Below are 25,202 nucleotides of genomic sequence, written 5' to 3'. Positions count from 1 at the left end.
AGGAGGCGCTCCTGTGCTGTGGGTCTCCTGCCCCTCCAGCTTGTGTATGTAGTGCATCAGTAGTGAGGAAGAACCAAGAATAGGTGCAGAGCCTGGTACGAACTGGTGACACCAAGCCATTTCCTTGCTCAGCCCTGCTCACTTCCAGTTTGCAGAGTAGGCAGAGAAGGGCCGGAAGCCATGGGTGAACCTTGGGGAGGGAAAGCTGGAGACTAGCTGGCAGAGCAGGCCAAGACAGTGCTGTTGGTGGGGAATAGGCTCACTTGGGGAAGGGTGCCAGCCGCTAATGCTATACCAGAAGGTGGATGGCTTCTACTTGGGCTCTTTCATCACCAAGACCTGTTGCTGGGGCAGGCTGGTTAGCAATGTCAGGTGCTCTTGGTGCATCAGATAGCAGGGCTGTCTGAGGGCTGGGTAAGGAGACAGAAGGGGTTATATAAGTGCCTAGAGAGTCATTAGTACAGGGCAGAATGGCATCCTCTGCTGTGGGGTGGTAGCATGGGACCTGTCCCAAGGCTCTGCCTCAGACTCCCATGGTAGGGAACTTGCTTCCAGTGGGGTTATTACACCCAGGAGCCTGAGCCACCTTCTTGTAGTGTGCAGAGATGAGGGCTAAGGGACCTGGAAGGTGTGAGGCCCTGCAGCTTCTCCATGGCATAGGCTCTGTGCAAGGCAGTTTCAGTGCCTCTGTGGAAATGGGGATGTAAGGTGGCTGTGAGGATGACTGCCACAAAGCAGGCCTGAGGAAGTGAACACTGTCACTATTACTAATGGTATTGCTTGGGGACAGGGTTGTCTGAGGTGATGGAGAGCAAGAATTCCAAATGCATACTGACATAAGTTTCATCAGTGATGACCCCTTATCACCAGCCTTTGGGAACAAACACCTGCAAAGGGCAATGAGTAACTGAGGACCTAGGTGCTAGCTCACTTTATCTTGGGTGTCAGAGAAGGGTTTGATCAGGAGTAGGCTGCTAAAGTGGATATGGGACTACCACCTGCTTACCTTTGGGCTTCCTGGGTGCCTGCTGCTTGCTGGCATTCAGCATGGCCTGCTCCCTCTGCAGCTTAGTGATGGAGAAGTCTGGGAGCGAGGGGCACAAATGAGATACCTGCTTCCCTGCCAGGACTTTGCTGCTCTTCTACTTTCCCCTCCGCCCCTGCCCACAGTCCTTTTGTCCTATGCTTCCTGGCCATGGGGCAGTCCTCTGTGTACCATACTCGTTCTACAGTGCGCAGGGCTCATCATGCTGCAGGGACTGTGTCCTGCTCAGCCAGCTGGCCTTGGCTCCAGATAGAGCCAAGGTGCTCCTCCTGGTGCCCTTCTCAGAGCCCTCCCCACATTCTCCCCTTGCCCTACCCTATCTTTCACCAGAGGCTTTTCCCAAGCCAAGAGCCAATCTGGTCACTGCTGAGTATGAGGACAAGGGGCACATGGACAGGAGGGGAATGTGGTGGGGAGATACCCTGCTCATATGGGGATGGGACAGGCTTCTGGAGGTCAGTCCCACCTCCCACTCCAGTATTATCCCTGCAACTGAGCACACTTGAGTGTACTTGTGTTGGAAGCAACCCCTCCCCCCACAAAAGGCCAGCAGAACCATTCCCTGGGGCTGAAATCAAGAGACCCTGGAGCCTCACCAAACCCTGAGATCCTTGGTCTATGAGACATGCAGTCCCAGTCAATGGTTGTCCTGACCTTGCATTCCAGGGTAAGGAGGCCTGGTGGGCCCTTGCAGTGCAGCAAAGTTGAGAGGGGGTATTTCATCTGTCTTTTGGTCCAGCCACACCTGCTCCCTCTCCCTGGCAAAGGCTTTGAGCCAGCACTGCTTCTGCAGGCTTCCTGGCACACAGCAGGTAGCTCTCTCCCATGGTTTCATAGTGCAGTTGGAAGGCATTCTTGATGCTCATGTGGAGGTCTTTATCCTTCCAGTACTCTAGATCCACTACCTCTAAGCTATCCATGTCCACTCGGCCCTTATAATACAGCACACCCTGGTGTAGAAGGTCCTGCCAGAGGCACCATGAGCTGCCAGCCCAGCCTGCTTGTTGGATCCCTCCCCAAACTTTGAACTGCTCTCCTGACTATCTCTAAGACCCTGTGTCACTCACTGTCCTGTAACTGGAAGGGCTGATGGGCCACACACCTACCTCCCTAGCAGAGGATGAGCTCACAAGGGCATAGTGAGCCTAGTACAGCCCCCAATTATGTGCCAAATCTATGATGAAGAGCCTCACTCCTTTAGTTAAGTTATTGGCTAGACTGAGGGTCTTTAAAGGCACCTGTAGTTTTGTGGGCAAGCAGCCATGGATACAGATAGTGAGCCATGGAGCTCCAGTGGCGCAATCGGTTAGCGCGCGGTACTTATACAGATAGTGAGCCAGGGTCCATACCACAGCAGAGAAGAGCACCAGGTATACCTGGGCCAAGTCAGTTGTCAGGAGGGCTTCTGGATAGAGTTTCTTAGCAATGTTTTAAAAGAGAAGTAGAGCTAGCAGCACAGAGGAGGTAGGAAAGCTACTGGAGCAGAAGACTCCAGGGCTAGGGAGGGGAAGCTGGGTTTTGTTCAGAGAGGAGGGTGTTCTTATAGTACTGGGCCCTGGTCAGGCTGCGAGGGCCACCCCATAGTCCCTGGGCTACTCACTCTCCCACCGTCATTCTGGCCCTAAGGGCAAGACCAGGGAAGGCCTGCCATACTTAAGGCTCTGGGAAAAAAGGTGCCTGTGTGTGTCATCTTTTCTCTGGGCAGCTGCTTCTAGCCCTTAGCTTCACTTTCTCCATTTCTGCTCTAAATAGGCTGTCCAGCAGGAAAGAGAGACCTTCTTACTGTACCTTCTTACAGTAGATGAGTTGGTGGTCAAAGAGAAAAAACATCCTCTGCTGGCTCTTGGCTTGTGGCTGTGTAACTCGAATCAGCTTCCCTGAGTAGATGAGTTCGGAGCTCCTGGCCAGAAGATCTTCCCCGTGAGAGACAGCAAAGAGAGCCACGAGCTTCAGACAACATCAGAGCAGTACCCAAGAAGCTTCATAAGCAGCATATCCACAGAGAGATATTGGTAGGTACCAGACACTGTAGAGGCAAATTTCACTTCATGTGGTCAGCACCTGTGATCAGACTTGAGCCTCAGGTCAATGCCATGCACAAATAAGTCAACAGCACTCAAGACGCAATTACCACAGGAGGGCCCACACAACTGATACAAGGAACAGTCCTGGACCACCCAGTTCAGGTGTCAAGAACACGGCACCCCTGATCCCCACAGAACACCTACTACGTAAAGGCCACCCCATGAAGACTGGGAGTCATAACAAATCTATCTAGTACAAAACAAACAAAGGCAGCTAAACTGGGAAGACAAAGAAACAGGCCCCAAATTAAAGAACAAGGAAATCTCCAGAAAAATAGCTAAATGAAACAGAGGGAGGCAATTTATCAGAAATAGAGTTCAGGCTAATGGTTACAGGTTGCTCAAAGCATGGAAAAAGATAAACCATAAAAAAAGGACCAATCAGAAATGAAGAATACAATACCAAAACTGAATACACTGGAAGAAATACAGGTTGGAGAGAGAACCAAGATGGCGGCATAGGTTAACGCTGGAGTTTGCTGCTTTGAACAACTACTTCAAAAGTGAAACCAAAAGACGGAAGGGACATCACCCAGAACCATAGGAACGCTGGCTGAGTGGAAGTCCTACAACTAGGAGGAAAGAGAAACGCGTACGGACACTCAGAGGAGGCGCAGTGCTGAAGTCAAATTCTGAGGTGCAGAGTGCGCGGAGCGGGCTGGCGGCGGAGGGCGCGGTTTGTGTTTTCAATCGGGAGGGAGTCGCAGACTCTGAGCTCCAGATCCGGGTGAGTCTTTAGGGACCCAGACTCAAACAGGAGAAGCGGGACTGTCTGGCTTCGGTCAGAGCGAGTGCAGCTTTCTCTCCGAGCTTTGCAGCGGGTGCTGGGACTCAGAGAGGCAGAGCCCCTGGGGACAGGACTGAGAGCCACCATAACTGCTCTCTCTGGCCCACCCTGTTGATCCTGTGAGAACCGCCCTGCCCAAGCCCTGCGCAGAGCCATTTGCCAGATAGCCTCAGGCAAAGGCTAGATTAGCACCTCCCTAGAGGACAGAAGTTCTCTCACTGCAGACACAGCTGATTCTCATAGCCACTTGGCCTGGAGGTCAAACCCTCCCTGGTATTAGCTACAACAATCAAGGCTTAACTACAAGACTGCGCACAAAGACCACTAGGGGGTGCACGAAGGAAGCATAACAAAATGCGGAGACAAAGAAACAGGACAAAATTGTCAATGGAAGATATAGAGTTCAGAACCACACTTTTAAGGTCTCTCAAGAACTGTTTAGAAGCCGCTGATAAACTTAATGAGATCTACAAGAAAACTAATGAGACCCTCGATGTTATATTGGGAAACCAACTAGAAATTAAGCATACACGGACTGAAATAACGAATATTATACAGACTCCCGACAGCAGACCAGAGGAGCGCAAGAATCAAGTCAATGATTTGAAATGCGAGGAAGCAAAAAACACCCAACCGGAAAAGCAAAATGAAAAAAGAATCCAAAAATGCGAGGATAGTGTAAGGAGCCTCTGGGACAGCTTCAAGCGTACCAACATCAGAATTATAGGGGTGCCAGAAGATGAGAGAGAACAAGATATTGAAAACCTATTTGAAGAAATAATGACAGAAAACTTCCCCCACCTGGTGAAAGTGGACTTACAGGTCCAAGAAGCGCGGAGAACCCCAAACAAAAGGAATCCAAAGAGGACCACACCAAGACACATCATAATTAAAATGCCAAGAGCAAAAGATAAAGAGAGAATCTTAAAAACAGCAAGAGAAAGAAAGTCAGTTACCTACAAGGGAATACCCATACGACTGTCAGCTGATTTCTCAACAGAAACTTTGCAGGCCAGAAGGGAGTGGCAAGAAATATTCAAAGTGATGAATACCAAGAACCTACAACCAAGATTACTTTATCCAGCAAAGCTATCATTCAGAATTGAAGGTCAGATAAAGAGCTTCACAGATAAGGAAAAGCTAAAGGAGTTCATCACCACCAAACCAGTATTATATGAAATGCTGAAAGGTATCCTTTAAGAAGAGGAAGAGGAAGAAAAAGGTAAAGATACAAATTATGAACAACAAATATGCATCTATCAACAAGTGAATCTAAGAATCAAGTGAATAAATAATCCGATGAACAGAATGAACTGGTGATTATAATAGAATCAGGGACATAGAAAGGGAATGGACTGACTATTCTTGGGGGGGGGGAAAGGGGTGTGGGAGATGCGGGAAGAGACTGGACAAAAATCGTGCACCTATGGATGAGGACAGTGGGTGGGGAGTGAGGGCGGAGGGTGGGGCGGGAACTGGGAGGAGGGGAGTTATGGGGGGGGGGGGGAAGAGGAACAAATGTAATAATCTGAACAATAAAGATTTAATTTAAAAAAAAAGAAATACAGGTTGGATGAAGCAAAGGATTGAATCAGCGATTTTCAACACAAGGAAGAAAAAAAATACTCAATCAGAGCAGCAAAAATGTAAAAAAGAATAGGTTAAGGGACCATTGGGAATACATGAGGCATAACATCCTTGTGATAGGGGTACCAGAAGAAGAGAGAGAGCAAGGGATTGAGAATCTATTTGAAGAAATAATGACCAAAACTTCCTTAACCTGGTGAAGGAAAAAGATACAAGTCCAGTAAGTGCACAGAACCCCAAACAAGAGGGATCCAAAGAGGCCTACACCAAGACATAACTAAAATGGCAAACATTAAAGACAAAGAGAATCTTAAAAGCAGTAAGAGACAGTTATGAGGTGCTCCCATAAGACTGTCAGCTGATTTCTCAACAGAAACATTTCACACTGGAAGGGATTAGCATGAAACAGTCAAAGTGAAGAAAAGTAAGGAACTACAGCCAAGACTGCATTAGTCAGCAAGGCTATCATTTAATATTGAAGGAGAAATTAAGGGCTTCCCAGACGAGAAAAAGCTAAAGAATTTCTTACCACCAAACCAGTATTACAAGAAATGTGAAAGTGCCTGCATCAAGAAGAGGAGGCAGCCCTTGGCTGGATGCCTCAGTTGTTTGGAGTGTCATTGTGTACACCCAAGGTTCTTGGTTCAATTGTAGGCACATACACACATATAGGAGGCAACTGATAGATGTTTCTCTCACATTGATGTTTCTCTCTCTCTCTCTTCCCCCCTTCCCCCCTCCCTCCCCCTTACTCTTCTTCCCTTCTCCTCTCTCTCTAAAATGAATAAAAATCATATTCTCAGGTGAGATTTAAAAAAATAATAAGAGTATCCACAGGCAGCAAAATCTCAGATATTTGCCAAAGCAGTATCTTCACCGATACAGCTCCCAGGACAATGGAAACTAAAGAGAAAATAGACAAATGGGACTACATCAAAATAAAGAGCTCTGCACAGCAAAAGAAACCATCAACAAAACAATAAGAAAGCCTACTACATGGGAGAACATATTTGCCAATGTTATCTCCGATAAGGGTTTAATCTCCAACATTTACAGGGAACTCATACAACTTAACAAAAGGAAGATAAACAACCCAATAAAAAAATGGGCAATGGACCTAAATAGATACTTTTTGAAAGAGGACATACAGAAGGCCAAGAGACATATGAAAACATGCTCAAACTCACTAATCATCCGAGACATGCAAATCAAAACAACAGTGAGGTATCATCTCACACCTGTCAGAATGGTTATCAACAATTCAACAAATGACAAGTGCTGGCGAGGATGTGGAGAAAAGGAACCCTCGTGCACTGCTGGTGGGAATGCAGACTGGTACAGCCACTGTGGAGAACAGTATGGAGTTTCCTCAAAAAAACCCCCCTAAAGATGGAACTCCCATTTGATCCAGTGATCCCACTTCTGGGAATATATCCCAAGAAACTACAAACACCAATCAGAAAGGATATATGCACCCCTATGTTCATAGCAGCACAATTTACAATAGCTAAGATTTAGAAACAGCCTAAATGCCCTTCAGCAGATGAGTGGATTAAAAAACCATGGTGCATCTACACAATGGAATACTATGTTGCTGTAAAAAGGAACTACCATTTGCAGCAGCTTGGATGGCGCTGGAGAGCATTATGCTAAGCGAAAGAAGTCAGTCAGAGAAAGATAAATATCACATGATCTCACTCATTTGTGGATTATAATGAACAACATAAACTGATGAACAAAAACAGATCCAGAGACAGAGAAGCATGGAGCAGATGCTCAAACCTTAGAGGGAAGGTAGGGGAGGGTGGGGGAGAGATCAATCAAAGGACTTGTATGCATGCATATAAGCATAACCAATGGATGCAGACACTGGGGGTGGGTGGGTGGGGGGCGGTGAGGGCATGAATGGGAGTGGGGTGGGGGGGCAATAGGAGATAAGGACATATGTAATACCTTAATCAATAAAGAAAAAATAATAAGAGAAAACCCAACAACTTAGTAAAAAAAATAGCAATAAATACATATCTGTCAATAATCACTTTAAATGTAAGTGGTATAAGTGCTCCAATAAAAAAACACACAACAACATAGTGTACCTGAATGGATAAGAAAACAAAACCCATATATATGCTGTCTACAAAAGACCCACTTCAGAATGAAAAATGTAGACTAAAAGTAAAAAGATGGAAAAATATTTCATGCAAATGAAAATGCAAAATAAAAGCTGGGGTAACACATATCAGACAAAAGAGTCTTTAAATTGGTATAGTAAGAGACAAAGAATGACAATGCATAATGATAAAGAGAGAAATCTAGCAAGAGGATATAACCCTGGTAAACATTTATGCACCCAACATAGGAGCACCTAAATATGTAAAGCAGATCTTAATGGATATAAATGGAGAGATCAACAGTCATAGTAGGGAATGGATTGTGGCTTCAAATAGCACATTAGATCAGTCAAATTTAATTGAAATCTTGAGAGCATTTCACCCAAAGCAGCAGAATGAATATATATATATATATATATATATATATATATATATATATATATTCATTATATATATTCATTCAATATATATATTCATTCAATATATATATTCATTCAATATATATATATATATATATATATATATATATATATATTCTTTTAAAATGCACATGAAACATTTTCTAGGATAGACTACATGATAGGACACAAAACAAGTCTCAGTAAATTTAAAAAGGTTCAAATCAGATCAAGCATCTTTTCTGACCATAAGGCTATGAACCTAGAAAGCAATTACAAGAAAAATCTGAAAAACACACAAAGACATGGAGGTAAATAACATGTTCTTAAACAACGAGCGAGTTAATGCTATCAAGGAAGAAATCAAAAGATACTTTGAAACAAATGAAAATGAGAATACAATAACCCAGTATTTATGAGAAACAGTGAAAAAAGCCCAAAGTGAGTAGAAGGAAAGAAATGATAAAGATCCAAGCACGAATTAAAAAATAGTCTAAAAAATATACAAAAGATTAATAAAACCAAGAGAAGGTTCGTTGGAAAGATAAGATTGACAAGCCTTTTTGTTGTTGTTGTTAATCCTCACCTAAGGGTATTTTTTCAAATAAAAAAATGAATAGCCCTAACCGGTTTGGCTCAGTGGATAGAGCGTCGGCCTGTGGACTCATGGGTCCCAGGTTTGATTCCAGTCAAGGGCATGTACCTTGGTTGCAGGCACATCCCCAGTAGTGAGTGTGCAGGAGGCAGCTGATCGATGTTTCTCTCTCATCGATATTTCTAACTCTCTATCCCTCTCCCTTCCTCTCTGTAAAAAAATCAATAAAATATATTTAAAAAAAAGAATAGTTTAAGGGACCATTGGAAAAACAAGAAGCATAACAACATCCGCAAGAAGAAGAGAGCAAGGGACTGAGAATCTGTTTTAGAGGAAGTGCAAGGGAGGGAGGGAAAGAGAGACACATCGATTGGTTTCCTTCCGCACAAGTCCTGGCTGCTCCCAGGGATCAAAACTGCAACACAGGTACATGTCCTTGAGTGGGAATCAAACCAGTGACCCTTTGGTCCACAAGCCAATACTCTAAACACTGAGCCAACCTGGCCAGGGCTTGATCGACAAGCCTTTAACCAGACTTACCGAGAAAAAAAGAGAGGACCCCAAAAATCAGAAATGAAAGAAAAGTAACAACTGACACCAAAGAAATACAAAGCACCCTGACCAGGTAGTTAAATTAGTTGGGAGTGTTGTCCCAGTGTACCAAGTTGTGGATTTGATCCATGGTCAGGGCAAGAATTAACCAATGAATGTATAGTTGGATGGAGCAATAATGTTTCTCTCCCTTTTATCTCTCTAGAATAATTTTTTAAAAAATACAAAGGATTATAAGATAATCTGAACAACTGTGTGCCAACAATTGGACAATCTGGACAAAAGGAAAAACCTCCTAGGAAAATACAATTTTCCAACACCAAATAAGAAAGAATCAGAGAACCTGAATAGACAGTAATGGAAGCAGTAACCTAAAACTCCCAATACAAGTCCTGAACTGGATGGCTTCACAGGTAAATTTTTTCAAACATTCAGAAAAGAAGTAACATATAACCTTCTCCAATTATTACAATAATTCAAGAGGAGGCAAGACTTCCAAGGTTATTTTATGAGGCCAGCATCATCATGATTCCAAAACCATATAAAGGCACTACAAGGAAAGAATTATAGGCCAATATCCCTGATGAACATAGATATTAAAATCCTCAACAAAATTTTAGCAAACTGGTTTCAGTAATACATTAAAAAGATCCTACACCTTGATCAAATAGGATTTATCCTGGGGATGCAAGGTTGGTACAATATCTGTAAATCAATAAGCATGATAGACCACATAAATAAGATGAAGGATAAAAACCTAATTATATCAATAGATGCAGAAAAATATTTGATAAAATCCAGCACCTATTTATGATAAAAACTCTCAGCAAAGTGGAAGTAGAGGGAACATACTGCAACATAATAAAGGCCATATGTGACCAACCCATAACCAATATCATATTCAGTGGGCAAAAACTACAACTGGCTCCCTTAAGATCAGGAAAAAGACAGGGATGTCTGCTTTCACCACTCTAATTCAATATAGTGCTGGAAGTCTTAACCAAACAATCAAATAAGAAGAAGAAATAAAAGGCAACCAAATTGGAAATAAGTAAAACTGCCATTATTTGCAGATAACATGATACTGTATATAGAAAACCCTAAAGATTCCACCAAAAAAACTAGAACTGATAAAGGAATTTAGTAAAGCAGGGGAATACAAAATAAATACCCAGAAATGAGTTTCATTTTTACACCAATAATATCAGTAAGGGAAACTAAGAAAACAATTCCATTCACAATTGCTTCAAAAAGAATAAAATACCTGGTTATATATTTAACCAAGGATGTAAAAGACTTGTACTTGCAAAATTATTAGAAGACAATGAAGAAATAAATGAAAGATACAAGTAAGTGGAAGCATATACCATGTTCAAGGAAAGGAAATATTAACATCATTAAAATGTCCATACTACCTACCCAAAGCAATCTATACATTCAGCTATGAAGATACTAGTGGTTTATCTTGGTATTTCACAGAACTAGAACTAAAATTTATATGGAAACACAAAAGACCTGAATAGCCACAGCAATGTTGAGAAAAAAGAACAAAGTTGGAGGAATAATGCTACCTGATGTCAAACTATACTACAAAGCCATAGTAATCATAACAACATGGTACTGGCAAAAAATAGACATATCAGTAGAACAGAATAGAGAGCCCAGAAGTAAACCCAAGCCTTTATTCTTAATTAATATTTGACACAGGAGGCAAATAATACCATGGGTAAAGATAATCCTATATAATAATAGACAAACATGATAATTAACCGTACCTCTGACACGCCTCCCATTGGCTAATCAGGGTGATATGCAAATTAACTGCCAACCAAGATGGCGGCCGGCAGCCAGGCAGCTGAAGCAAACAGGAAGCTTGCTTGCTCCAGTGATTGAGGAAGCCAAGGTTCCCCGCCTGCCGCTGCCGGCCCCTGAGCTGCACTCTAAGAAACAATGTTGCAATTATAGAAGGTAAATAAACCCCAGAAACCTGCTTTCAGCTGGCTGGCCTCGGAGCTGGAGCTGAAACAGTGTTTCAATTATAGGATCCAAACAAACCCAGAGACCTGCTTTCAGCAGCCGAGGCCTTAAAGCTGCAGCCAGGCCTCAGAGCTAAAGCCGGCTCTCAGCTCCAGTGACAGCCATAGAAGGTAAATAAATCCCAGAATAAAAAGAAAAAAAGGAGAAGTTGGGAGCTTCAGTCGCCCGCCAGCCTGAAAACGGCCCTCAGCCCCTCACCCAGACTGGCCAGGCACCCCAGTGGGGTCCCCCACCCTGAAGGGGGTGTGACCAGCTGCAAACAGCCATCATCCCCTCATCCAGACTGGCCAGGCACCCCAGTGGGGACCCCCACCCTGAAGCAACAAGATGGCGGCTAATTTGCATACTGAAGGCAGGCAGCAGCAGGCAAGGCTGTCCGCGGTCCGGGACCAGATCTGTGACCCTGCTGGGCGGGGGGCAGCGCTTGAGGCTGTCCGCGGTCCGGGACCCGGATCTGTGACCTGGCGGGCGGGGGGCAGTGTTTGAGGCTGTCCGCTGTCCCAGGACCCGGATCTGTGACCCTGCCAGGTGGGGGGGCAGCGCTTGAGGCTGTCCGCGGTCTGGGACCCAGATCCATGACCTGGCGGGTGGGGGGCAGTGCTTGAGGCTGTCCGCGGGACCAAGACACGGATCTGTGACCCCACCGGGTGGGAGGCAGTGCTTGAGGCTGTCCGCGGTCCCGGGACCTGGATCCATGACCCTTCCCGGCGGGGCGGCAGCTCACACAGGGGTGGATCGGCCGGGGTTGGGCAGGGCAGGACACCTGGCTTCCACCCAGCCCCAGTCACTCTGAGCCGGTGAGCAGCACAGAGAGCCTCTGGACAGGGGAGGCAGGCCGGCGGAGGGCGGCCTGTACTCCCCACATGGCGGTGGTGACATCTGTGAGTGCGCCAAGCAGAGCTTGCAGGCTGAGCTGAAGTAGCGCCTGCAGGCCATCAGCGCCCAGGAGTGGCTGCGCAAGATCCGCCTCCTGGCCCAGAAAGTGCAGGGACAGCCACTGTGGCGGGCCAGACTGACGTCCTCCTGGCCGCACCACGGGGGTTTGTGGATCTGCAAAGCCAGAGGCCTCCGGTGTGCACATTCCACCCTGGTGTGCAAACATCCCCCAGCACACTGTCACCCTCCTGCGCCTGCAACAGTTACAAACCAAGGCATGCACAAGTTCCCCCCGCCTCTCCACTGCACTTCCATCAACCCAGCATGCCTAACACCCCAAAAGGATGTGCACACATCCCCTCTGATGCACTCACGTCCTTTGGAGAGTGTCTGGGTGTTCTGGGTGCTGAGGGTGGGCACCTGTGAGATGACAGTGAGAGGGCAGAGTGGTGATGCCCTGTTCCCATGGAAGGCAGTCCAGCTACGAGATCACCTCTAGGGGGTTAATGCAGGTGCTGAGGCGGGAGCAGATGCAGACAGACACACCTGGTGGGCACGGACGGCCCTCGCTTAGGTGCCTTTGGTCAGCGTTCAAGATCAAGAACCCAGAGGTGGAGAGGAATTCCGTCCTCTCAGTGAAACAGTGGGATAGTCGGGGTGACTGTAGAGGAGGAATGTGCACTTTGGGTGCCAGCACCCATGAGCGAAGGCTGCCCTGACTGAGCCTCGCTTGCTTGGGGCCTAGCGCACTCCTGCCAGGCAGCGGGTGACAGGACGTGCTTTTCCAAATTAATGTCCCCCCAAAATGTATACACACTTTGAATACCTACTAATTCCAATGGTTTTAAGCATAAGAAAGAAAAAACAATGAGCTGTTATCTGTTAAAAGTGTGGGCACAAACAGGTAGTTGGACATTCCCTGAGAGGTCTCAGATTGGAGAGGGTGAAGGCCAGACTGAGGGGTCCTTTACCTCCCACCCCCCCACCCCAGTGCACGAATTTCACGCACCGGGCTACTAGTGTATTCAATAATTAGTGTTGGGATAATTTGTTCAAAAAAGTAAAACTAGACTACCTTCTTATACCATACACAAGAATAAACTCAAAATGGATTAAAGACTTAAATGTTAGACTCGAAATCATAAAACTCCTAGAAGGAAACAGGCAGTAAAATCTCGGACATTTCTTGTAGCAATTTCGAGCAAGGGAAACAAAGGAAAAAATTAAGGGGACAACATCAAACTAAAAATTTTTTGTACAGCAAAGTAAACCAACAAAATGAAAAGCCAACCCACTGGATAGGAGAACATATTTGCCAATTTACATGTGATAAAGGATTAATATCCAAAATATAAAACTCAATACCAAAAAAACCCCCAAGCCATCCAATTAAATAAATGTGCAAAGGACCTGAATAGACACTTTTCTGGAGAGGACATACAAATGGCCAAACAGCCATATGAAAAGATGCTCAATGGCACTAATCTGTAATATAAATTAAAACTACAATGAAATATCACCTGATGCCTGTCAGAATGACTATCATCAATAAATCAACAAGTGTTGGTGTGGATGTGGAGAAAATGGAACCCTGGTGCACTGTTGGTGGGAATGCATATTGGTACAATCATCGTGGAAAGCAGTATGGAGTTACCTCAAAAAAAAAAAAAAAAAAGGAACTGCCTTATGACCTACTGATTCCACTTCTGGGAATTTATCCAAAGGAACCAGAAACACTAATTCGAAAGAATATATGCACTCCTGTGTTCATTCAGCATTATTTATATAGCCAAGATTTGGAAGCAACTGGTTTCCATCAGTAGATAAGTGGGTAAAAAAGGTGTGATACATTTACACAATAGAATACTACTTGGCTGTTAAAAAACAAATAAATAAATAAATAAGGAAACCTTATCCTTAGTGGCAGCATGAATGGACCTGGAGAGCATTATACTAAGTGAAATAGGCCAGTGAGAGACAAGCACTGTATGATTTCACTTTTATGTGGAATCTAATGAACATAATGAGCTAACAAGCAAAATGGTGACAGACTCATAAAGAGCAGTCTGACAGCTTTTGGGATGGGGGCTGCAGGGAAAGTAGAAGGATTGAGCAAAAAAAGAGGAAAAAAAAGGAAAAACTCATGGACACAGACATTTGTGGTGATTGCCCAGCAGAGGAGGGATGGAGGGACGTGGAGGAGCACACAGGGGATACATGGTGATGGATAGATACCTGACTTGGGGAGGTGAACACAATACAATGTACAGTTGATGTGTTGTAGAAGTGTGCACCTGAAACCTGTATAATTTTGTTAACCAGTGTCACTGCAATACGTGCAATTAAAAAAAAAAAAGGAATGCCTCTTGGAGGACTGAAATGTCACCATTAGTTCAGACCTCCATGCTGCCTTAGAAGACAAGATTGGCAGATACAAGTGGAATGTGCAAGCCAGAAAAAAAGAACCAGGACGCTCTGATTCATAGTGATCCATCTGTGGTGATGCTCTGGCAGGCCTGCACCCTCTGTTGGGAATCCTCACATTTGGGGATCTGGCCTGTCCCCTGAGGGCAGAGGGACAGCTCCCTCTTGCTGGGCTGGCTGGCTGCACTTTGGGAGCAGCATCATACTTAATCTCTTGTGGCTGTGTAATGTGAGTCAGCTCCCACACACTCTTCTCCAGGAAAGAGGCCACCAGGCCTGCTTTAGGTGGCAGCACTAAGGGACTGAGGCCCAGAGCTCAGGTGAGTGGATTTCCTGCTACCAGCTCTTGTTTGCTAGTTCCAGGAGCATAGCTCCTTGCCCCAGCTCCCTCCTAGATTTTTCAGAAGTATGATTTTAAAGGAAGTGGTCAAGTCCCATAGTATTTTCTGGAGTGTCAGGCCCTCACCTCCCAGTCCTCTATGGAGCTCTGCCCCTGAGTAATCTTGTTGATGTTTTCAAGTCTCCATTTCCATTCGTTGATTAGCTGGGCCACATCCTTCACGGCATGTAAAGCAGCTTCCACATCCTTGAAATACCTGAGGAAGAACAGAAATGGAAGAGGGCTGAGAGGTGGAGAGCAGAGAAGCGCTGGGAGCCTCCTGGAACCGCATGTGGAGCTGCTTCCCTCTGGGGCTGTGCCACTGACCTGTCAATTCCTTCACCTGTCAATGCACACCCCCATCTTCTCCATAAGTGCCACACAAGGCAGCATGTAATATCCTATTTCTGTCCTCTTCCCTCATCTCAACAATAGCTTGTGAGAGCAGGGATGGTTTTACTCTGTGTTGTCACCCCAGTATCTATAGTAGTGCCCAGCTCACCAGGAGTACTCAACAAACTGGCTGACCCAGGGTGTGAGGAGCCCCCTGGCTGTCCTTTCTCCCTCAGCAGCCTCCTACCTGTGGGTATACTTGAGCAACTTGGCCAACTGCAGTGGGTACTTGCAGATCTTCTGCACTAGGGTCAGCAGGAAGCTATTGAGGGAGATGTCAGTTATCTTTTGCAGCAGCCAGCAGGCCTCACGGAAATACATGTACTGGCTGAGCTTGGTGAGCCAGGAGAACTCCATGCATGTGTTGGGATGGTTGTTGGAATACTCTGAGTAAATCTGGAAGTTTGCTTTCTGGGGAGCACAACTGGAAGTTAGGGTGGCTGTCTCTCCAGCAGGCACCTAACATGTGTGGGGAGAAAGGGAGTGGGAGCCTCTGCATTTCCTTCAGGAGCTGCACTCAGGGGGCCCAAGCTCTACAATAGTATTGGCCCAAGCTATGGTGCGTCATGCCCAGGGACACAACCTCTGAAAATACAGCATGTACTATCCCTGTCACCATCAGGCTTTCTCAGCAGGACCCTCAGCATATAACTTTGACATACAGTAAATATATATATATTTTTTGGATGAAATCAAGGATGCTAATAAGGAAGGCCAAAAAGGAGAGAGAGAGGGTGAGAGAGGAAGAAAGAGAAGGAGGAAGGAAGGGAGGGAGGGAGAGAGGGAGGCAGGGAGGGAAGGAGGGAGGGAGGGAAGGAGGGTGGGAGGGAGGGAGGGAAAGATTAAATGGATGTTAGTCCATGGCTGTGCCACCTGAGTTTTCATTCTCAGCCCAGTGCCCTGCTTCTTCCTCACAAAAGTTCTGGCCTCTTTCTTTCCTTTTTGTTTTTAAGCCTCATCTACCTGGAGCCAGAGAAAGGCCAGGTCTGCCATGTAGTGACCTATGACATCATGGACTTAGGTGAGCAAAGAGGATAACAGCTGCTGGCTGGTGATGGGTTGCTGTGATACTCACACTAGGTGATATTAATAAATTGCTTGTTCCCATCCCTCTAGTCACAACACTGCCTGCTGAATAACTGGACCCCGATCCCATACTCACTCTAGTGCTTAGACCCAATCTACTCCTGTGCATGGACAGACCAAGGTCTCCCTTCCCAGTTCTCCTGCCATTGGAAAGAGGTTGGCAGGGTCTTCCAACCCCCTACAGGTAATAACCAGGAAGGAACCCACATTGTCCCCAGTGGGCTGGACTTGACATCTGCTCACCCCAACAACTTTCATAGGAGATAAAACTTGTGCTTTCCCTATCGGACAAGGCCAGAAGGAAGGAGTCCATCTAACCAGTCCAGTGAACCTTGGCTAAATGCCAGTTGGCATTTGGAGTGTAAATAAACACTGTAAAAGACACATAAATTTGCTCACTGTATGAAGAAATCCAAAATTTGCTATGAACAGCCCACAGGATGTTCAAGAGGCAGCCCATCCTACTCCTGCTCTCTACTCTGGCCCAAGGAAATCCTGGGGCTGATCCCAAGCCCCCTGCTCCAAGGAGCCTTCTCTGACTTAATCTCCCACAGAACTAGGGACACTTCTAAAACAATGTTGAAGGATGAGGGCATTTGGGCAGGTGAGGGAGTGGAACCTAGAAGATTCCTGGAAAAGAGTAACATGTTGCCCGGTCTTTAGCCTGCAGGGCAACTTCTGAGCAGGCAGGTGGGCCGGGGCAGCAGGCAGGCAGAGGAGCCTCCAGCACAGGTGGGTGGGCAGGGCCAGATGCAGGTGTGCTCATGTGCTCTAGGAAGCAGGCACCCAGCTCGCTCAGGTGGGGGCACTCCGTGTTGAACTTCTGCTCCAGTGCCTTCACAAAGGCCTTATGGCACCCATAGATGTCCTCGATGTTCCCGAAGATGGTGCGCAGCTGCTCCTCACTGAACATGTTGGTGCATTTGTGACACTGCCTGATGTAGCCCTGGGGACAGGATCCGGCGGTCAGGTCCCTCCTCAACCCCACCGCACCGCAGAGGGCCTCACCTCGCAGCTATCCCATAGGTGCTTGATATAGTCCCACTCCCTGCTGAGGATCTCGCTGATGACTGTGCATCTGGTTCCTGCTGCTATTTCGAGCCTCAGCCCCACCATTGCCTGCCCTTGTCCCAGGGCTTATCCTGGTTCACCCACAGCTACAGGCAAGGCGGCTGGTCAGTGCCAAGCAAGGGTCGATGCCTCTCATGCCTGTGGCTGTGTAGTAACTGGGGCTCTGAGAGCTGTTAGGGCACACAGGGACAAGCTCCCACCACCCTCAAACAATGCTCATCTGGACAGGGGGACTACAGGTCCGATGACCATTGCAGTTGTCGGTGACATCTGAGACCATGTCTCCTCCGAAGGTGCTCTGCTTACATTTGGCTTGTGCTGGACGCATGGCTTGGAATAAAGGATTGCCCACTACAGTTTCTGAACTGTGCTTGCTCATACTGGGCTCTTTATCTGTAGAGACCAGGAGAGAAGTGGATGGTGATGTGGCCTTGTTGGCTCTCTGACCCATAACTAGGAAAGGCTTGGAGTACACCACAGACAGTTGATCTAGGGCAGTGGTCGGCAAACTGTGGCTTGTGAGCCACATGCGGCTCTTTGGTCCCTTGAGTGTGGCTCTTCCACAAAATACCACGTGCGGGCGCGCATGTACAGTGCGATTGAAACTTCATGGCCCATGCGCAGAAGTCGGTATTTTGTGGAAGAGCCACACTCAAGAAGCCAAAGAGCTGCATGTGGCTCGCAAGCCACAGTTTGCCAACCACTGACATCTGGGCAGGGATGACAAACTGAATTCCAGGGCCTGGGATCTCCCCTCCCTACTGCCCTCTGCTAGCCTTTTGGAGTCTGCACCTGGATTCCTTCCTTAGAGACTAAAGGCCTCCTTAGGGAGAATCTGGGTCCCTCCCTGTGAACTATTGGGCTAAGGACTTAACTTGTCCAGGCCTCAGGTATAAGTGAAGTTTTCAGCTTGCAGGGCTGTTGTGAAAGTTATAAGTAAGAGGATCCAGGTGAATGTCCTGCACGATGCTTGATAAATGCTTGGTAAACCCAGTTGTTTGTGGTGGTGTTCTGACATGCAGATTCCCCCTTGGAGGGATCCACATACCTTCATTTCTGACCTATTCCTCTCTGGCTACTGAGGGCCCCCTGGAGGGAGGGGTGGGAGAAGGGGGTTGGAGTTAGTGACAGCTCTGCTGGAGGTGGACTGTTCTTCATGACCCCCACCCACCCAATCCACAGCCGTGAATGGGAAGTCCATGCCCAACACTAGAGCAGTTTCAGGCTTGAGTTTCTGAGCAGAGCCAGTTGGCTCTTTATGGGCTTTGGAAAAGCTCAGGCCAGTGCCATACCCACACGAAGCTAGCTGGAAACCAGCCCTCCGCAACAGTGACATGGCTCCACCATCACTCTCTGTTGGTGGCATTCATTACTTCAATGGCATCCCCAGCTTTGAAGCCCAGTTCCTGGTTATCCATGGTGACATGGTCCCAGAGTGCTTCAGCACAGACCACACTGCCATTGCTAATGAGCTGTGGAGAGAACCATGGACAGGCAGATCAGTGGAGTAAGGCTGCCATGGACTTCATGGGGCAGGGTGCTCCTGCCCTCTGCACCCCACCCCTCAGCAGCCCTGGGAAGAGGAGATCCTGACTCATATCACAGAGGAGGGGATGGAGACTCCCTCGAACCAGCTACTCTTTGGGGGCCAGGGCTATGTCCTAGGCATGTCTAGACTGGCAGGGTTCATGATGAAGACTGAAGTGAACTTGACCACTAGGATCTTGGTGAGCCACAGAATCTGAAAGTCGAGCATGTCCCTGTATAGGACACACCTACCTCCCATCTCGATTGGGCCAGTGGTTAAACTATTGTCTCGCAGCTTCATCTCTCATCTCTGCTCTGTGATAGTGGGGCTAGGACACTTCAAGCTGCATTTCTGCTGTGCCAGCTATTCCCTGTTAGGTTCTCCTAATGTGACATTGGAGGGGACCAAAAAGCTGCTCCCTCCTGCTGTGTTCTTGTGGACTTGCAGTACCTGTCAGGTCACCTACAAGCAACAATGCTGCTTCACCTAGGTATAGCGGTGCCCAGACATTGCAGCAGCTGGATCCCATTTGCAGTGTTTTTTGAACACTTGCAGAACCAGTCTCATGGCATTCCCCTCCTCGCCACCCCCACCCCCCATCAACACCAGCTGAGCAGCAACCCTCCTCAGAGTTCTAGGTCCTACACCCACAGAATTTTCAGTTCTAATTGTTCCAACCTCTTTCCTTTATTCCCTGGGTCTAGGAAAGATAGGTACATATTGCTCCCTCTGCAACAGATACTTCAAGGGTGTTCTTGTGCAGTTGGTTAATGAGTCAGACACTTTATATATGGCTAACACTCTGTGTATTAATTTCCATCTGCTGCAATAATTGGTGTGAATCTATCTTCCTGCATGGTCATTGAACTCACATCAGGAGGTCCAGACGGTGTGCATGGACCTCACCTAGAAATGCAGGCAACCCTTGTGCTCCCAGCTCCATTTGCCATTGAGCTGACACCTGTTTTCCTGGAATGTGGGTCCAGTTTCTGCTCCTTGAATAATGAATGTCTCTGGGGACTTAGGGCAAGAGGAGGTATGTTCTAAGGATTGCATGGGAGGTGAGGTCCATGCCCCTCTCTGTTGGGACCAAGTGTGGCTCTGGTTTTCACAGTCATGGGCTGGCTCTTTGGCTAAGAAGTTGAGACCTTGCCCTGGCCAGTTGGCTCAGTTGGTTGGAGCATCATCTCATATTCCAAAAGGTTGCAGGTTCAATTCTCAGAGCACTACCTAGGTTGCAGGTTCAGTCCCAGTCAGGGCAACAAGAGGCAACTGATCCATGTTTCTCACATCAATATTTCTCTTTCTCTCTCCCTCACTTCTCTCCCCTCCCCTTCCCTCCTGTTCCCACCCCTTCCCTCCTCTCCTCGGCTTTCCTCTCTCTCTAAAATAAATGAACATATCCTCAGTTGAGGATTAAAAAAAAAAAATCAAGGCTTTGGGAGTCACCATACATGCCCTGTGAACTCAGCTGCCTTCTCTACCCTTCATGGGGTTTAGTTCCCCCTTGGCTTCAGGCCCACTGGGGCCTTCCCTGGGTGCTCCCAGGCAGTGTGCATGCTCATCCTCACATAGAAATGGGAGCTAAACATGTCTGAGCAGGAATGTGTAGGTCTTCACCTGAGTCCAGTTGCTGTCTAACAAGTGTTTACTATGCCCCAAATGGGTAGGGTGAGGGGTGGGCAGGCCACCTAGGCATGGGAGGCCACTCAGATTGGGCCTTTACTCCAAATAGGGCCTGAGCAAGCCCATTCAGAAACCACCAGTTCTTCATGATTTCTGAGAGTAAAACCTGCTCCAGACTCTGATGAAACCACTCCTGAGAATAATTCAGAGACTATGTGTACACCTGCTCTCACATGCAGCAGCCTCTCATGGGTGGCAGAGTCCTGAGGCCCACCCGGGGACCCAGGGCACAGAGCATTGGACTATTCCTGGGAGGCTGCAAGTCTCCTTAAAGGACCATTGCACTTACCCAGCTAAAAATACTATAGGCCCTTCTGCAGAGATGCCTGGCCCCAGGATCAAGAGCTCCTGACTGCAATAGAGACAGGGTAAGATAAGAGGATTCAGCGAGGCCACATGAGAAGAGCCAGCCTGCTGCATGTAGGGTGCAGGCACTTGATGGGGCAACTTGCAGTGCACAATGTACACAAGCAGGCCACCACACCAGGCCTGGGGGTCTGGCCTGAGGACAAAAAAGAAGCAGAGTACTCAAAGGTGGTGTTTAAGAGCCAATGAGAATGCAGGCTGCAGGTTAATGTCCCCATTCCAGGGGCAGTGACCATGGGTTAGTATGAGCATCAGAACAGAGGGTATGTGTGACCACAAGTGACTTAAGCATCAGGACTGAGGGTCCATGTGACTATGGATGAGTAATATCAGAATAGAGGGCATGTTTGACCACTAGTGAGTTGAGCAGTAGCACAGAGGGCACAGATGAGCGTGAGCATCAGGACAGAGGGCGTGTGACCACTAGTAAGCATGAGCATTACAACAGAGCCTGTGTGACCATAGGCACATATGTGCATTATGAAGATTTGTATGTTTTGAGTGATGAGTTACCGAGACAATGGAACTTCTTGGATAAACTGAGGTTTGGATCCAGCAGGTAACAGAACTTTTTGCTTAAGCTTTGTAGTTTTGATCCTGGAGAAGTGGGTGCTCTAAGACTCCCCCTTGCTGCACAGCCCCTGGAATCCACCTACCAGCACATATTCACATGCTCACTATTAGATGCTACACTTTGATCTTCTGAGAAGAGGTTGTAGATTCTTTCTATCCTCAGTTCGCAACAACTGCACATATAAGTCTCCAGGACAGCATTCAGGCTGCCCTCACTACTGGAGCCCAGGCAGGAGGAAGTAATGCTGACACACCCAACACAGCCCAGCTACAGTTTCCCTTCCTAGGTTGTTTCTGCCTGATATTAACCAGATCAGGCATCTGCCCCTGCCCCAGCTTCCTTCAAGTGAGCCCTGAGCTAAAGCCCTTCTTATATGGCCCAGTGCCTTCTCCCCTGTTTTATTTTTGCCAGCCCTTACAGAGAGGCACAATTCTGCACAGGTGGTTTCCTACATAGCTGTGGGAAAGGGCACAGGTATAGCAGACACACAGGGCTTCTGAGAGAGACCAGGATGCCTATACACTTTTTTAGACATGCCCCTATACCTGTACTTCCCAATCACCTGAAAGCCCTCGATGATGGTGGTGGTAGAGGGGTTGGTCACCTTTGTCACTTCCTTGTTCCAGCACCTTGCCAGCACAAGAGGCATCTGGTAGACACTCAGCCTGAAGCAACTCCCTTGATGTCCCTGTGCCTCAGTCCCCATGGATGCCTACAGTAAAAATGTGCTCCACATGGGTCACAAAGCTCTTGTGTAGATCCACAATGGGAGGCATTCTGTTGAATTATAGCAATGGCATTAACTGTGTATGTGATGTCACCAAGACAATGTAGTTCTGCCTGCTCTGAGAAGCATTCTACCTTCAGGAGAGCCCAGAGGCTACCTGGGCCTAAGCAGGGTGGGGTTCTGGGCAGAGGGCCTTCCTGGCCACTCTAAAAGGTGCAGCTGCATGGAAGCCAAGACGACCCCGGCAGGCTGAGGGGGAGGATTAGGCTTACTCTTGGGCTGGCAGTGGGTAGAAGCTGGCTCTGAGGTATAGGATGTTTATGTGTGGCAGGTAGGGGACTGTCCTAGTGGAAGAACAAGTTCAAGACTGAGACAAGGAGCGACAAGGGGCAGGATCTCCTCCTGTGCCCCTGAGATTTTGATAGGCCTAGGGAAAGCAGGCTCTGCCTCAAAGTGCCCCCTGATGACCACCCACCATCCTGCCCACCCTGCCCCATCTCCTCTTCTCACATGTGCAGGCTGAGGTAGGATTGTAATGGACAATCTAGGAATGCAATTTGGCAGGCCTTTGAGCAGCCAGGGCTGAGGGCTGTTCAGAGTGCCACCTACAAGGGGTGGGAGCTCTGCCTGTAGTGGGTTGGGGCACGCTGAGACCACTTAAGACCGAAAATGGGAAAAGCTGGTAACATGTGAAGAAGAGCCCACGCATCTTCCACAGACATCTCTTAAACCTACACAGAAATGCATGTCCAGTTCCACTCATACTTTAGTCACATAAGCAGTTTTCAGACAACCACAGCAGCCAAGGCCACAGCTACATACGGATCTCCAGTCACCCACAGAGATGAGCATTTTAGTCATACACACACACACACACACACACACACACACACACTACAGATGACAGATGGAAGGACCCATGGCACATGTGTCACCAAACTCCAGGCAGGCAGGGGCACCCTCCACAAGCACCATCTGTTTGGGGCTTGCTGGGTCATAGCTTCACCACCTCGGGTCACTGCGTTGGGAGTGGGCCTATACAGCTAGATGGGGCTAGGGGAGATGCGGGGCGCGGAGGGTGGGCAATGGAGGCGCCACTCACCAAGAGAAGCCCGGGGCGCCTGGCCTTGGCAGTCAGCAGAAGGCCAGCAGGAACACCAGCACGACGTTTATGAGGACGAGGAGCGTCAGCACGGCGAAGACCACCACACGTTGAGCGCCTGGTGGCAAGTTGCAGCACAGCACAGCACGCAGGGCGCTTCCTGGGGCCGCGGGGCGGGGCCGGGTCTGGGACACCCTGGCCATAGCGCCAACTCTCCGACTCTCCGTTGAGCGCCTGCCCAGAGAACCCAGGAGCAGGGACAGCAGCAGGGACTGGAGCGCGGGGACCGCGGGGGCGGAGCCGCGGTGCCTCAGACCGGCTTCTGCGCAGCCGGCGTGTGCGCGCCAGGGCGCCCAGCCCCGACAGAACCCAGCACCGAGGCGGAGTGTGCTGTCAGGGTCACGCGGACTCCGGCGAGTGCAGATACTTGACCTTGGCGATTCGGTGGGATGGCTCAGGGAATCCAGACTGCCAAGCGCAGGAATGGTGGCTGTGGTGACTTGGGCTGTGGGGACGTGATTCTTAACTAACACCAAGAACTGCCCTTGGTCCCCCACTTCACAGATAAGTAAATGCAGCTCTGAAAGGTCAGGGAATTTGTGCAGCCATCAAATCACACAGGAATATAGGGATGGCGCGGAGCTAGGATTTTAACTCTGGGCTGACTGAGGTTGATCCATGCTGAGGCACTTCAGGAAGGCCCTGACTCAGGATATCTCCTTACTGACCTTGTCCATCAGAGAATCATTTTGTTCCTGTAGGAAAGCAGCTGGCTTCTTCAGCTGCTATCCACCCCAAACCCCCCAGTTTTATTGTTATAATTGACAAATAAAAATTGTATATATTTAAAATGTATACTTGATGTTTTGATATAGGTATACATTGAGAAATAATCACCACAATCAAGCTAATTACCATACCCATCACCTCACATAGTTAACCATTTTGTATGTGTGGTGACAACATTTAAGATCTATTGTCTTAGCAAATTTCAAGTGTACAATATAGTGATTTGAGGGTTTTTTTATTGAGCAGGGTACAAGGGTGATTTCTTTCCCAGGTTCTTGTCCAGATGGATTTGAAGAATGAAGCTATGGACAAACCCACTGCTTTCTTTGTCTTGAGGCATTGTCTGATTGGACCCTTCCCCAATTTAGGATCCCCATGCTTTCCTCATTGGCCACTCTGCAAAGGCTAAAGCCCATGTTGTACCCCCCTCCTTCTTTCCCCTTATTTTGTAACAGTCCTCTACCCTCTGTGGAAATAAGTTTCCTTTTTCCCGATATTCTGTGTCTTTTCTTTGTCCTTCACATATCCATCTTATCTGTTTAAGCTGGAGTTACTTTTGATCTACCTTATGGTACCTAGCAACCTTATTCTGCCAAGTCTTGAGACTGAAAATGCTGGCTTCTCAGCTCAAAGAGTAAAATGGTCTCTCTCTCTCTCTCTCTCTCTCTCTCTCTCTCTCTCTCTCTCTCTCTCTCTTTCTCCCCGCCCCCCCCCCCCCCGAGATTTATTACCCCTATGGCTCTCCCAGCTGCTCAGGCCAGAGATACCTCTGTCCTTGGTTTATGGCTGTTTTAATTGTCCAGGCCAAGTTGCCTCTATCCCAGTGGTTCTCAACCTTGGCTGCACATTAGAATCACCTGGGAATCTTTTTAAAATACTGATTTCTGGGCCTCATCCTCCAGAAATTCTGTTTCTTTGTTACTAATGTTGTGGCCTCACCCCATAACAAAGAAACAGAATTTCCGGAGGATGAAGCCCAGAAATCAGGATTTTAAAAAGATTCCC

The 25,202-nt window shown here is 47.6% G+C and overlaps 2 protein-coding genes across 2 annotated transcripts; both read right to left on the bottom strand.

Moving 5' to 3' along the window:
- Positions 1-259: 259 nt before the first annotated feature.
- ARHGEF4 (Rho guanine nucleotide exchange factor 4) lies at positions 260-18,858 on the bottom strand (the record flags this gene model as incomplete). The annotated part of the gene is given in 14 exon segments (XM_081083922.1): positions 260-285; positions 288-312; positions 316-410; positions 1,007-1,084; positions 1,769-1,836; positions 1,838-2,010; positions 2,834-2,965; positions 14,963-15,092; positions 15,456-15,679; positions 17,121-17,300; positions 17,363-17,473; positions 17,637-17,888; positions 18,718-18,771; positions 18,775-18,858. Coding segments are annotated over 14 exon segments (1,617 nt in total). The 5' UTR covers positions 18,844-18,858.
- Positions 13,180-23,647, bottom strand: SMIM39 (small integral membrane protein 39). Its single transcript, XM_081083500.1, has 2 exons — positions 23,409-23,647; positions 13,180-15,092 (listed from the first exon to the last, which is right to left on the bottom strand). The coding sequence occupies exon 1, from the start codon at positions 23,609-23,611 to the stop codon at positions 23,441-23,443; it is 171 nt and encodes a 56-aa protein (XP_080939626.1). The 5' UTR covers positions 23,612-23,647; the 3' UTR covers positions 13,180-15,092; positions 23,409-23,440.
- Between the last annotated feature and the right edge of the window lie 1,555 nt (positions 23,648-25,202).

The sequence above is a fragment of the Myotis nattereri genome (assembly GCF_964212035.1).
Source record: "Myotis nattereri genome assembly, chromosome: 2".
NCBI classification, from domain to species: domain Eukaryota; kingdom Metazoa; phylum Chordata; class Mammalia; order Chiroptera; family Vespertilionidae; genus Myotis; species Myotis nattereri.
This window is presented reverse-complemented; position numbering and strand designations above follow the sequence as displayed.